Source organism: Theropithecus gelada, chromosome 10 (assembly GCF_003255815.1).
Source record: "Theropithecus gelada isolate Dixy chromosome 10, Tgel_1.0, whole genome shotgun sequence".
Lineage (NCBI taxonomy): Eukaryota > Metazoa > Chordata > Mammalia > Primates > Cercopithecidae > Theropithecus > Theropithecus gelada.
Window position 1 is genome coordinate 30626633 of NC_037678.1, and position 14040 is coordinate 30640672.

The window sequence follows — 14040 nt, forward strand, 5'->3', positions numbered from 1 at the left end:
CCCTGGGCTCCATGGGTGCCTCACCCCACTCACCTTCCACTGCCATGCGTTCCCGGAGCTCCTGCTGCAGTCGGCTCTGCCGGTCTTCCAGCTCCAGCTCCCGGGCACTGAGGAGGGAGGGCAGGAGGGAGATAAGCCACAGTGACTGGGGACCACCCCTCACCCCCAAATCCGGAAGGACCTCCATGCCTGCTGTGACAAGCATGGCACCGACACCCCCTACCCAAGGCCACTCACAAGATCATCAGCTCCGACTCGTAGCGCACCATGGCGTTCTTCTCCTGCACTAGCTTGAACCACTCCTGCATCAGCTTGGGGTCGTCCTTCTTGCCCATGCCTGCCGAGGGAACATTCGTGTCGGGTGCAGGGAGTGCCGTGCCCACCCTGGCCCGCAGGAATCACACGGGGCAAATGTGCAAAGAGGGCCGAGCAAGATGCTGCCGGAACTTCCACTCCCAAGCCAGGCCCAAGGTTTGCCTGCAGCCCTGGCGCCCCGGCGACCCCTCCCCGGGGCCTGCGCTTCCCCGTGTCCTGCCATCCCTGCTCCCCCGTCAGCGACCTCGCCAGTGGGGACCTTGCCCTCCCCGGGGCTGGTTTCTGCCTCTCCTGCTCCCTGTGCTCTCCTAGGATGACTTCTGTCGCTTTCCCTCTTTCTTCCCACTCAATGTTTATTTAGCACTTGCCATGTGCTAGGTCTCCTGGGAGGAAACCACTCTGGGAAACAATGCAAAGTGAATTTGTAAACTGCACCCCGCCCTCAGGTCATGCTCATTAACTCAGCTCTTTCTTGGGCCACTCCCCTCTCCAGGGGCTACCAGAATAGATGCCTTGTCATTTGTTTACCTCCTGACCAGGCAGAGAAGAAACTACCCCTTAACTTGTGGCCTATCAAGCTTCCGGATGCCTCCCGCGGGATCCCTCGTGGTCGAGGTAGGGATCCCAGGATGGCCACCGGGTTTCTCACCAAGAGCAGAGAAACACTAGCAGCCCCTGGGGATGGAAGGAGGTGGCCACGCCCTGCCCTGGTCCATCCAATAGAATGCCTGTGGCTGGTGGCTGCCTGCTAGCTCAGGCTGCCTGAACCAACAGGTGCCCATACCAAACCTCCCCCGGGGCGGCCTGACCGCTGGCTTCACTGTGGCAGGAGGACAGAAGGAAGAAGTCTCCAAAGGACCAGGCCACCCAAGGAGGGAACAAGGTCCTTTTCCTTGGAGCACGGAAGTTCATGGTAAAAGTGTGGTCCCGCCTAAAATACATGCTGTGTCAGTGGCTCTTCAATATTTTTGGATTACAAACCACTTTGAGAATCTCATAAAAGCTAGGGACTCTCTTCCTAGAAAAATGCTTATGTGTGCAGAGCAAACCATTTGATGCAGAGTTCCAGGCTGCTCCTGGGCTTCCTGCGGCCCATCCGTGGGCCTCAGGTTAAGGGGCACTAGACGGGGACATCTTTCAGAGGCCCCTGCACTCTCTGCGTCGCTTGGCAGAGTGTGTTCTAGGCCAGTTAAGACAAGCCCAGGAGTGTGAGGAACACAGCCTCTGAAGGGCCAGCCACAGCCCGAGCCCTCCCTCACTGCTAGCTGCCTTTCTGGCACATGGTACACAGACACATCTCTTATCTGCAGTGGTGTCTGCTAGACAGTTAGTCTCTACCCAGTGGCCACACCGAGGAGGCAGAAATGCACTATGTTCAACAAGCAGGGGTTAGTGTCTGTACCGTGCCCTAGTGCCCATGCGGTTCTGCTCCCAAGGGGGTTCCTGCCCCTGAGCCTCATCTGAAGGACGAAACCCCCCGGCCTGTCCAGCCCGCGACTGTGGAGTGCCTGCCTGAGGGTCAGGGGACCAGCGCTCTCCTCACCCAATCCAATAGGCTTGGGTCTTGGCTTTTAAGCCAGTCCCCACTCAGTTCCATGCACTGCTTTCGGAGCGTCTCTGCACAATGTGCCCACACAGCCGTGGAGGAGGGGCCCCGGCATGCAAGCTGTCCAGTGCGCCCGGCCGCGGCGGCACCAGGGAGACTCTCCCGCTGCCCACCTCCCCGCGAAGACACAGAAAATGCCACTGGAGACGTGCGGACAGCGCTCACTAGCTACGGCGAGCTCGCCCACGGCCGCCAGGCAGGGGCTGTGGTGTGTGGGCGAGAGTCGGGTGAGCGCTGTGGATGGCAGGTAAGAGTTAGCAGGGTTAGTCATGGCCACACCCCCCACATGCCTTTCAACGACAATCTTATCACCACAACAGACTTCAAATCAGACAAACTTAAAAAACACACACTCGGCAAGACACGAGGTAGAGAGGTTTGCTTTCAGTGGTGGTTTGGAAAGGGGCCCGAGGGCGCTTGTGTAGACCAGTCTTTGTAAGGACAGTATTCCTTGACGCTCCCATCCAAATCGCTGCACACAGGTGGGAGGCTCCTCACCTGCTTCCCTGCCCCTCTAGCTGGATCTGAGACTTAAAGGTCCCAGCCATGAAAGGCCAGCCAATGCTGCAGCCCTGAAGGGCCCAGACCTGGAGGCTCTCTGGCTTCACTCTGCACCCTGGTCCTCCCCATAGACAGTCAAAGGATACTGTACCTTTAGAAACTGCCACAGACTCATGACATTTTGTAACAGGACCATTGAGGGTCAGAGAGAGAGAGAGAGAGAGAGAGAGAGAAAGAGAGAGGTAGGTGGGTTCTGGCTCTGTGTTTGACTACTGTGGCTACACCCCCTCCGAGGTAGCGGGGATGGGGTTGGCGAGGTTACGTTACCTTCCTGGACACAGCAAGGGCAGAAGGAGAGAGGTCTACGTCGTGGAGTCCCGCCACTGGGCTCAACTTCAAAAGGACCAAACAAGGAAGAGGAGGAGGAGACGGAGAAAGACAAGAAGGAAGAGGAGAAGAGGAGCAGGAATTTGGAAGTGGAGAGGGACAGGGAGAAGGTGGAATAAAAACAAGCAGAGGACAAAAAGCATAAAAAGTGAGAAAGGAACAACAGGAGGAAAAGAAAAAAATACAAGAAATGGAGAAGCAGAAACAAGGGAAACAAAGTCTACAAATGAATTAAGTCCTTTTTTCAGCATGGAACTGAACGAGAGCAGACCCAGCTCCGGGCAGCATCACAGACGGGGCGTGGGCTCAGAGCAGCGGTGTGAGTTCCTCCAAGAGGGATGACGTGTTCCCTACATGATGGCAGCAGTCGGGCCACAGGGCCCTCCCGCCTCTACTCCTTATCAGGAGGGCAGTGGCATCTGGGTTGTCATACAGTGGCCTCTGGGGCCTTGGGCCCCCTCCTCGAAGCCCCTGGATAGGTCTGCCTGGCTCTCAGACAGGCGCATTCAGTAAGTGGCCAACACGGCTTCCAGGCTTGCAAGTGACAACCTGGGGTCACCTCCCAGACCCACGTGGAATCCTCTAAGATGTCACCACAGGTATGTGCTTGAGGCAAAGCTGGCCTTGACAAGTGCAGGGCAAGGGGGGCCTCTGAGTCTGTGGGGGCAGCACCCCATCCTGCGATGGGCCTCCAGGACGCTCACACCTGCGCTGCTTCAAATTCTGAGCCAGAACAATTTTGGGGAAACGTACACACACAGAGGTGACTTCCACCCGTCCGTGTCACTGTCCCCTCTCTCCCCCAGGCACGGGGAGAGCCAGCCACCCCCTTCTTCCTTCTGGTCCTTCTATGGCTGTGCGGGGACCTCCTGCTGCAGCTGGGGGCTGCCACACTCTGGACTGTGAGACCAAAGGGGTGGGCTGACAGGACATGCCGAAACTTACAGGAACGATGCTGGGAGGAGTGCTGGCGGGGCACCGAGAGCCAGTGTGCACACACATCTCTAGATCTGGGGTCTCATGCCTACTCAAGGACGAGGGAGAGGAGTTTGGCAAGGGACCATCACAGAACCACAGAGGACACACAGGGACAACAGAGCCCAGGAAGACACGGGGCCTCGGCCCATGGGGAGGGCAGTGTGTGGTTTACAGAGAACAGGGTTGAAGAAATGGCCTTGACTCAACGGAAGGCCAACAGGACAAACGGCTGGCTGGGAGGCCCCTCTGCGATGCCGCTGCATGAATACAGGTGTTTTCTGCCTTTGAACCCTTCCAGGGTGGTGCACAGTGCTGTGGGCACACTGAATCTGCTATTGGGTACAACTTCGAAAGCAAAGCCAGGGACAGCGTGCATGCGTGTGAAATGCTGACTGTACCCAGTGCGCTCAATACACACGGCACAGCCAGCCCAACGCATGGGTGCGAGGGAGGGTTTCTTTCCGCAACAATATTCTCTGCCTTACAGCCGACCTACAGTCAACCTCGGCTGCAAAGTGTAGTCTGCGTTGAGGCTTGGAACACCTGGATGAATCCCATCAAATACGTCCGTGCACACTCCCTGCCACCTCCTGCGACTGGTGTCACAGGTGAATAGGCCACGCTGTGGAGTGGAACAGCGCCTATGTGATACACGTCCACAACACATCCAAAAGGAAGGGGCAGGCGCCTGCACGGGTATACATTACAACATGTGTTTCTGCTTTCTGGACAGCACAAAATACAGCTTTCAGCTGTTTTTCTGTAGGCCACATCCGCATACGCCCTTCCCAATACAGAGGACAATATAACAGAGTACTGGGAACAGAAATTACTAAATGAAATTAGGGAAAGGGAGCATCAGGTAAAGCAAGCATTTAAAGAAACCAAAAAGGCTTTCTCCTAGCAAGAGGCGGAAGCGCGTGTCAGTGGCGGTGAGTCCACGCTGCACTGATTACCTTCGGACTTCCCTGTACGCTCCACCACTTCCACAACGAACGAGGCTACTTTTATAACCAGAAAAAACGCCCTATCAATACAATTTTCAAAAGAAGAAGTGGAAGGGAAAAACCAATCAAACAAGGGGAGTTCCACCCGACTGGAACCCGACCTGAGCGTGCATGGGGCCGGGGTGGGGGGTTATAGGAAATGCTTTGCCTTTTAGGGGGATGTAAGAAACAGAAGATTTGGTTCACTGATTCTAAGAACAAAGATGCTGTCAAGCTTATGGCAAATGGAAGTTTTTTGGTTTTTCTTAACGTCAGGGTAACGGGTTTCCATCTGTTGCTAACAGGTGCTACAATTTACCACTTCTCAAAGCACTCTTGCGTGCCCTGGACGCCGGCCACCCCTCCCGAGCTCCCGCGCAGTGAGCGGGTCCTGGTCAGAGGACCCCTCTTCCCTGTAGCACTCTGCTGAGTACCCAACACTCGTGGGCACATCTGCTCCATCCTTCCCTCTGAAGCAGCACTTCCTTTGGACGTGTGACCTGGGGTTGGCTGTTTAGTGCCACTCGCTTGACCCGTGGCGGGCAGGCAGTGCCTGTCACCAGATTTCAAAAAGCAACAATACACCACCAGGGAGGGAGGCCTGTCCGGAGCGGTGCGTGAGATGAGCACGGACGGCGCTCTCTGGTTTTAAGGGGCCCTCGCACGCACCACCCACATGATCCTCATCCTCACACCGGCCAGGTGTGGCTGCCGGGAGGGGCGAATTCAAATGAGGGTTCTGAGGCTCAAAGGAGTTAAGTGTGGCAGAGCCTGGAAAAGAAGCCAACTCTTCTTGCCCACTCTGAACTCAGAGCTTGCCCTCTTTAAGGCCAGCACGGGCTCCAGGCAAATCTAACAAATGCTGGCGTCTCAGGCAGCTCAAGGAAGAGCAGTCCCACAGACTCTGATCAGAATGTCACACCCGAGAGGGAGGCCCGATGTCCCTTCCTGCCTCGTCTTCTGAAGAGGCCCTGAGAGGGTAAGTAGAGGCTGTTTTGTCTGTGCCTGGGGAGATAGTGAAGGCAGGACCTGAATCCAGGCCTAGCATTCCTCAGTCGGGGTGCCCCCTACACTACCACCTGTCCCTGAGTGCACCTGAGCACCTCACTCCAAGCCCTGCCTCTCATGGACCCAGGACCCAGTGTGGGGTAGAACGGCCGACAGGGTGGGGGAAAGAGTGGCCAGCCGTAGGGCAGGTCCCCTTCTCTGTACTTGTCCTTCTATATTCCCACGTTCTCTCCAACCAAGACTCTTCACCTTTGCACACTGCATCAAGACACCTGGGCAGCTGGAAAAACAAGCCAGCAGATGAGCCCACACACTGAGCCTCCATGCTCATCTGACACGCAGGCAGGGCCTACTCTAGTCCTTCTGGTACTCAAAATCCAAGAGCCATAGCCCTGAGACTGGGGGACAAGAAGCTTGAGTGCCTTGCTCGCAAGGATTGGTGAGGATATGGTCAGAAAGCTCGGAGGTGCGGGGGCTCACACCTGTGATCCCAGCACTTCGGGAGGCCAGAGTGAGAGGACTGCTGGAGTCCAGGAGTTTGAGAGCAGCCTGGGCAATGCAGTGAGATCCTGTCTCTACAGAAATTAGCTGGGGGTGGTAGCATGAGTATCCATAGTCCCAGCTACTCAGGAGGCTACGGTGGGAGGACTGATTGAGCCCAGGAGGTCAAGGCTGCAGAGAGTCGTGATTGCACCACTGCACCCCAGCCTGGGTGAGTGAGACCCTCTCTCTAAAAAATAAATAAGTAAGTAATACCCAGAGAGGCCAAGACAAAGGCCCAACTCTGTTCACATCCCAACAACCACCAGTGACAACCTGTGTGGTGGTGGGTGCTGGCTTGACGCTCTGCATTTCCAACTCCATCCTTCAATTCTGCCTGGTTATATTTAACCCACTGGCTTCTACATGGATGCTGATATCAAAAACAGAAATGTCATACATGAATCATGGCTTGTGGTAAGGCCAATGTGGGCGACTTATCATTTATACCAGAAATGTTTACTGAGCACCCCAAATGCACCAGCCACCAATGCTAACCACGTGGCAGTCAAAGCAGGAAAGAGCTTCTGTCGGGAAGTGGAGGTGTGCACAGCCATAGCAGGCAGGCCAGTTGGTGGCCTGTTCTCCAAGGTTGCGGAACAACTGGCCCTAGGGACCGGCCTCATCTCAGTATCCGTCTCTGCCCACTAGACAGGCTCCCAGCTCCCCCTGGTTGGACAAAGGCACCATCACCACAGTGCTGGGGAGGTCCCTAAAGCAGTGTTCAGCAGACCAAACGAGGGCCCACTAGGGAGACTTCTAGAGCCCAGAGGTCCCAGCCTGGAATGTTGCATTTCCCCAGGGAACACGGGTTAGGTTGTGGCATGTCACCAGACTAGTACCATACACAGAGGTGTAATGAGGAAAATGGGCTTTTTATGAACTGAGCCACCATTTACAACTGTATTTCCACATGAAAATACAGAATTCCAAATAATCAGCTTGCAAGCGCTTTAGAACACCAGCCTTTCAAGAGTTAGAGGCTGGCCCCACACCCTCCCTTCTGATATGCTGTTGTGTGTTTCATGCACACAAACTCCGCAGAGCCCCAAGGTTAGCGTCTTCCCCTTTCAGCCACACTTTTGGAACATCCTGCATAGACAGAGATCATTTTTGGTTTTCAGTTCCTTTTGGTCTCTGAGGATCACACTCCAAGGCGTCGGGAACAGGAAAGCGGCTCACTTATTTCTCAGGCATATTTTGAGGCCCCACTTTCCTTCCTCTCTGGGCAGCCGTGTGCAGCCCTTACTTACCAGGGTGGACTCCCATTTCTCACACTTATTTTGGCGGTAATGCCACTGTACTGACTGCTAAATATAGTACCACTATAAATAATAACAAATATTATGATAAATACACTGTTGGAGCAATGCCTTTTTATCTAACTCCTGTCACAGACACCAAAGAGCTTTTGTCACCTTTTTCTAGGAAACACCAGGGGAATTACTTGTCACGGCTATGCCCAACTGACTGGATTAAATTTTCAGAAAGCAGCCAGGTGCAGTGGCTCACACCTGTAATCCCAGCATTTGGGATGCTGAGACCAGTGGATCACTTGAGGTCTGGAGTTCAAGACCAGGCTGGCCAACATGGTGAAACCCCGTCTCTACTAAAAACACAAGATTAGCCGGGTGTGGTGGCGCACACCTGTAGTCCCAGCTACTCAGGAGGCTGATGCAGAATTGCTTGAACCCGGGAGGTGGGGGTTGCAGTGAGCTGAGATGGCGCCACTGGGTAGGTTCCAGCCTGGGTGACAGAGCCAGACCCTGTCTCAAAAACTTTCAGAAAGCAAAGTGCTCAGGGCTGGAATTCCTTGGCGGCTCAGGTTTATGGAATGGGGCCGCCACAGATTTTCCGCTCTGCCTTGCTCAGGTTATGCAGCCTAGGAAGTGTGAGGGAAGACTGACCAAATGTTTTGCTGACTAAGAAGGCACTCGGCTATTCTGAGTCCCCAACTCAGGAAGCCTATTTGGTGGGCACCACCAGTGCCATGCTCCTGGCCGGGGGCAGCCTTGGCACTGCAAGGCTGAGGTCCAGTCTAAAACCTTGAGTGACGACAAACACCATGGCCCTGACAGGGGTCCCAGCTGGCTGGTGTGCAATACTGCAGACGTGCGAGCAGCTGTCATGACAGGGTGAGGCCGGTTCGGCAGTCCCAGTCTAGCATACACATAGCGGGGCTGGGAGACGCCTGGCGCTACACAGACTTAGTGCAGAGATAAAGCTCCAGGTTGGGAGGAAAAGTGAAAGCAAAAAACCAAACAAATGCATGTAAGAATTACAATCACAGACACACACACACATACACACACATATGTACGTTGGGAAACTGCGCAGGTTCCAAAGTTCCTAAGCAAAGCAGAGACAGGCTGACGGTGGACTGGTCAGGCAAACCAAGAATCTATCAACATGAAACTCAGAGAAGCAGACACAACAGGAAGATGGTTGCTCAGAAGGGCAAGGGGCAGGCACCCCTGCACCCCCATCTCACAATAGCAAGAGGCCACCCTCCAGTCCTTCATGTTACATTTCTAAACCTTTCGTGTTCTTTCAATTTTCCTTTGAGATGCATAAATCAAGAGATGAGGTCCCCAAAAACTAGAAATTATGTGTGTGTATTTTCCATCGGTTTTAGAAGAAATGTGGTTTTCTTCTAGATTTCCAGTCATCTGTCTGTTCTAGTGCAATAGAGCAGGCTGGGCTGGGCCTGTTCAGGGTCCCAGGGAAGAAGGCAGAAGGGGAGTGGCCACCTGGGGACCCTTCCTCTCTGGCCCAAAGGTTGTTTTGAGTCTTTTTAATGATTTCTTTGGAAATCACAAGGTCCAGCTATACGAAGAAGGGAAATTTTCATTCTTTATACTCTGTGGCTGAAAAAAGAGACTTTCAGAGCCTTTAGGCAGTTCACTGAGAACCACGGAAAGAGCCTGGAGTATGACACGCAGAGCACACGGCAGGGGTAGGAGTCGGCCCCTCTGGGCAGGAGGTGGCATTCCTCACGCTCTGAGGGCTGCTTGGAGCTTTGCTCTGCCCACAGGAGAAATGAGACGGGTGCTATGGCACAGAAATGGGGCTTCGGGGTGACCTTTTGGGGATGCAGGCACAGAGGGGCAACCGGGTTTCACATATGAGGCTCCAGATCTCAAAAGGGTGATTTTCCTTTCAATTAACGAATATTACCAAGTGCTCCAAGAATGAAACAGCAGAAACAGAAAAGAAACCTAATTCTGGCATTGCCGTCATCCTCACGGGCGTGGCGAGAACAGGGCCTGAAGTCCACAAGAGACTCCCTACAGAGGGGAATGTCCCGTTCTAGCAGCAGCCCCCATGTGGTGAGCAGAACCCAAGAAGGCTTGAATTTACGCAGCATAACAGTCTGGGAAAGGGGAAGTGATGGGCTGGCGCGCTCACCTCCAAAGGGTTATGAGTGTCAGTGGTGGGGCGCTGTACTTCACAAGGCACCCTGAGTTTCCTTTTTCTATTTACTTCAATTCCTCCTGGAACTTGTTGGAATTCTAAATCCAAAAAGCTAGTAGCTGGAGTCTGGGGACCCAGAGGAGAAAGCAGCTCACTACTTCTTCTCAAGCAAGGCGGGTAAAGAAAGCAGGAGATGCGGGCCAGGTGCGGTGGCTCACGCCTGTAATCCCAGCACTTTGGGAGGCTGAGGCAGGCGGATCACCTGAAGTCAGGAGTTCGAGACCAGCCTGGCCAACATGGTGAAACCCCATCTCCACTAAAAATACAAAAATTAGCCGGGTGGGGTGGTGGGCGCCTGTAATCCCAGCTACTTGGGAGGCTGAGGCAGGAGAATCGCTTGAACCCGGGAGGCGGAGGTTGCAGTGAGGCCAGATCGTGCCACTGCACGCCAGCCTGGGTGACAGAGCGAGACTCTATCTCAAAAAACAAACACCACCAACAAAAAACAAAAAACAAAGCAGGAGATGCGATGGGTGTGTGGATGGGTGTGTTAATGGCGTCTTGAACTGCAAGGGAAGGGTGGATACAATCCTAAAGAAATGTGTTCTGACAGCCCCTTCCAGGAGATTCTGAATATAAACAAATCTTTTTTTCTTTTCTTTTCTTTTTTTTTTTTTAAGAGACAGCGTTTTGCTCTGTTGCCCAGACTAGAGTGCAGTGGTGCAATCACAGGTCACTGCAGCCTCAAACTCTTGGGCTCATGTCATCCTCCCACCTCAGCCTCCCTAGTAGCTGGAACTACAGGCACGCGCCACCATGCCCAGATAATTTTGAAAATTTCTTTATGGAGACGGGGTTTCACCATCTTGCCCAGGCTAGTTTCAAATTCCTGGGCTCAAATGATACACCTGCCTTGGCTTCTCAAATTGCTGGGATAACAGGTGTGAATTTTTTCACACATGGAAATTTGCTTAGCATGGACATGAACACTCCCGAGGTGATGTTAGGAGGAGGCAAGAGGCATTAGACGGGAAAAGGGTCTGTTAACTGGAATGTAAGCACCGGCCCTTCTGCAGCACCAGTGGCCGTTGAGTGTGGAGGTCCGGGAACACACCGGAAGCCCTGGGACACCGATGGAGTCTCCAAGGGGGTGGGTGCGTGGGAGCGCGGGATCGGAGAACATAGGAAGCACAGACAGCAACAGTCTATCTTCCCAGGGAGGCGAGAGCCCCGCCTTGGATGTGGCACTGTCTGATGGGTGGAATCACAGAATTATGACATTGGTTTTTAAATGAATGGGCCAGGAAGTGACCCTCTTAAAAGAATGGGGTCAGGGTAAAACATGAGACAATGATCTTTGCCATTCTTCTGTTTGAAGGCCACCTCTAGGCATGGAGCCTCCACAGGGAGATGAAGTGGGCAGACTGCTACATCAAGCACACAGGGACAGGGAGGAGGAGCCAGAGCCCCCAGCATTCCCCTCGACACAATGGCAGCTGCCCAGGGAAAAGCTGCCCAAAGCTTAGAAATGAGACACAGGGATCAGTCATTCCTCTGAACTAGTACAAATGGCAAGATGCCAAACATACTGCAACCTCTAAGCTAGTGGTTCTCCTGCTCTAGAGGGCATCAGAACCCACTGGAAGGTCTGTGACAGCACATAACCAGGCCTCACCCCAGAGTTTCTGATTCTGCAGGTCTGGGGCAGGGCTGTCCCTTTCTAACAAGCCCCTAGGTGATGCTGCTGCTGGTCCAGGGACCACACTGTGAGAACCATGGCCTTGAGCTTTTCCTGTCTTCACTGAAAAGAAGTACAAAGTGAGCCCCAGGACAGAGCAAGGAGGGAGGGATGTTGTTATGGGCACCTGTCAACCTGGCTTTGAGTCTGGTGAATCTGGGCAGAAATCACAAAGAGAAGCCTTTCCCTGGCACTCGGCTCTTCAGGGAGAAATGAGAGTACACCCCAGTGGAAATGGTCAGGCTGAGATCTTGGCGTGTTTTCTTCTCTGCGTAAGGGTGGCAGGCAGTGAGCTCCCTAGCAGATATGACTCCTACAAGCAGTGAGGGATGAGATTCAGGGCAAAAGCTGTGTTGGAGTGTGTGTATTCAGGGGACCAGGATGCAGACGCAAGGCTGGCCTCGGAGTGGGGTGGGCAAAGTTTTATCATAAAAAATGAAAACGACCCCAGGCAGCAAAAGCAAGCTCAGATCTTCCTCTAGAGCACATGTGGGCAGCGGGGAGATCAGCACGCTGCTGTTTTGAGCTGGAAAAGGGTCTGTGCTTTTGCCATTTGGTTACTGGGTTGATTTCTCCTTGTTCTTGTGAGCAGGGGCTGGGAAGCGCGGGTGGAGAAAGGGTGTCAGCGGGGTTAGTGTCAGCGCGGATGCTGCCATACATACCACCCAGATGCAAGTCGATGAGGTCACTGTAATAAGACTCTCCCCAATAGTCTACAACAAGGAATCGGTGAAGAGAGAGTTATTCCATCAGGTAACCCTCCTGTCCCCCCACACCCGAAGCAATCAATGATACGGAGCGTAGGAAACGCAGACACAGCGAGGCAGCAGAGGAACGGCTGGAAAGCATGCGTGCCTAAGCGCATCACACACCGCATGTCCACACATGCCGTATCTGCATACTGCGTGGCTGTGGGAGGAGGGCAGTAAGTCAAACCCACCGCGGGGAGTCAACAGTCACTATCAACACATCCCACGCACGCCAGGGAACATCCAGGACAGAGGCTTTGGCTTTGCTAGGAACTCCCGCCCCTGGGACTCAACCTTCTATCTAACTAAGGGTTAATAGTGCGGGGCTGCCTGCTTGTCAGTTGTGATACTGGAAGCCCCAGCCTCAGGAAGCTGCAGGCAGGAGGCAAACGTCCTACAGAAGCTCTGCAATCCTTAGGTTTCACACAGTCGGTGCTCTCCCAGGAATTCCCACGACCCCACTGCTGACTCTATCAAACGCCTTGCACACCCACTTTTGCCGAATGGGTTTGAGAGGAAGGGGATCCTGTTTCGAGGCTTAGGCCTCCAAATTCAGTTGGCCTTCTTAAAAACAGGAAACGAGCAGAGATTGATGCAGAGTTCTTCCCCCAGGCACTTGCCCCAAGGCTCCTGGAGGTCTGCCGGCCCAGGGCACTCCTAGCCTGGTAGTTCCGCAGGTGTCTGGTCAAGAGCGCTATGTAATTTCCATGCCTGAGATGCAGACTGGGCGCTGCCAAGAGGCTGGGCTTGAGCGGGCGGTCCTCATCTCCCCAGAATCATAAACACACACAGAGCACAGCACTCGGCCGCCATGGTGTTGCCTTTTCTCCAAACCCCGCATTCTGAATGCAGATCCTCACAGTCTCCGGTCCCACCTGAGGGCCTCCCCTTGAGAGTGACACAGCAGACAGTAGTAGAATGCGGTCCTGCCCCAGCTTTTCAACGCATGCTCAAGGCTGAGCCGATGGTTTTGTAACAAAAAGCTTTCCCAGGTGCCCCAGGACTGGAAATTACCTAAGTCGTGGCCTGGCCCTAGGATCGAAGGCGCTGAAGCTAAGCCTTGCGGCCTGGCCATACGTTGTCATACCTTAGACAAATGGAGAACGGGACGGCAGGTCCACGCCAGAGCCCTTCTCTGGAAAGGCAGCTTGGCTAACAAAGTCTGACGCCCTCAGACGGCGATGGAAGCTGGAGACCACCGAGTGAGATGGTAGCAGGTTCCAGCCAGTTTACTACAGTCCCCAGGGAAGGGTGGACTGCCATGATGAGAAGACTCCAGATTATTATCATGCCCAGCTGCCACTGCCTTTTTCAGGGCTCAGCCAGGTGCCAAGAGACTAAGGAGAGGAATGGGACGCAGAAGCAGGAGAGAGAGCAGCAGTAGCACGCACACTTGGGCTTCCCAGACGGCATCGGCCAAGGAGGAGCAGGGCCATGGGGAACTGTGACATGAGACCAGCCTTGGAAGGGATGTATTCAATTCACGTAAGAGAAGGAACATGATATATTTGTAAATTCTTATATTCTTATGGTAGGAACCATAATTCCCGAAAATTCCTGAGACTTTCTCAAATGCATCACAAGGAAATATCCCAACAGACCTACTAAGGCCCATCTTGAAAAACAGAACAGAAACATCTTTGGATAGAGATATTTGCTGAAGATAAAGGAAGGAGTTTGGACTAGGACAGTGGTTTTCAAGCTTCTGTGGAACCCTAAAGATTCTTCCAAAGGCATTCCAAGGGGTCTCCCAAATACCTGATGTACAAACACTTGTAGCTCTTTTAAGAGACCTTATTAAAATAAGACACACCACCT

At 53.6% G+C, this 14040-nt stretch overlaps 1 protein-coding gene across 1 annotated transcript in view; it reads right to left on the reverse strand.

Moving 5' to 3' along the window:
- The window catches only part of MICAL3 (microtubule associated monooxygenase, calponin and LIM domain containing 3), a 235057-nt gene that overhangs the window by 3288 nt on the left and 217729 nt on the right, over window positions 1–14040 (reverse strand). The window contains exons 30-31 of the mRNA XM_025398397.1: window positions 238–337; window positions 34–107 (exon numbers count right to left, since the gene is read on the reverse strand). Coding sequence (XP_025254182.1) covers window positions 34–107; window positions 238–337 — 174 coding nt within the window. The remainder of the gene's footprint in view (window positions 1–33; window positions 108–237; window positions 338–14040) is intronic.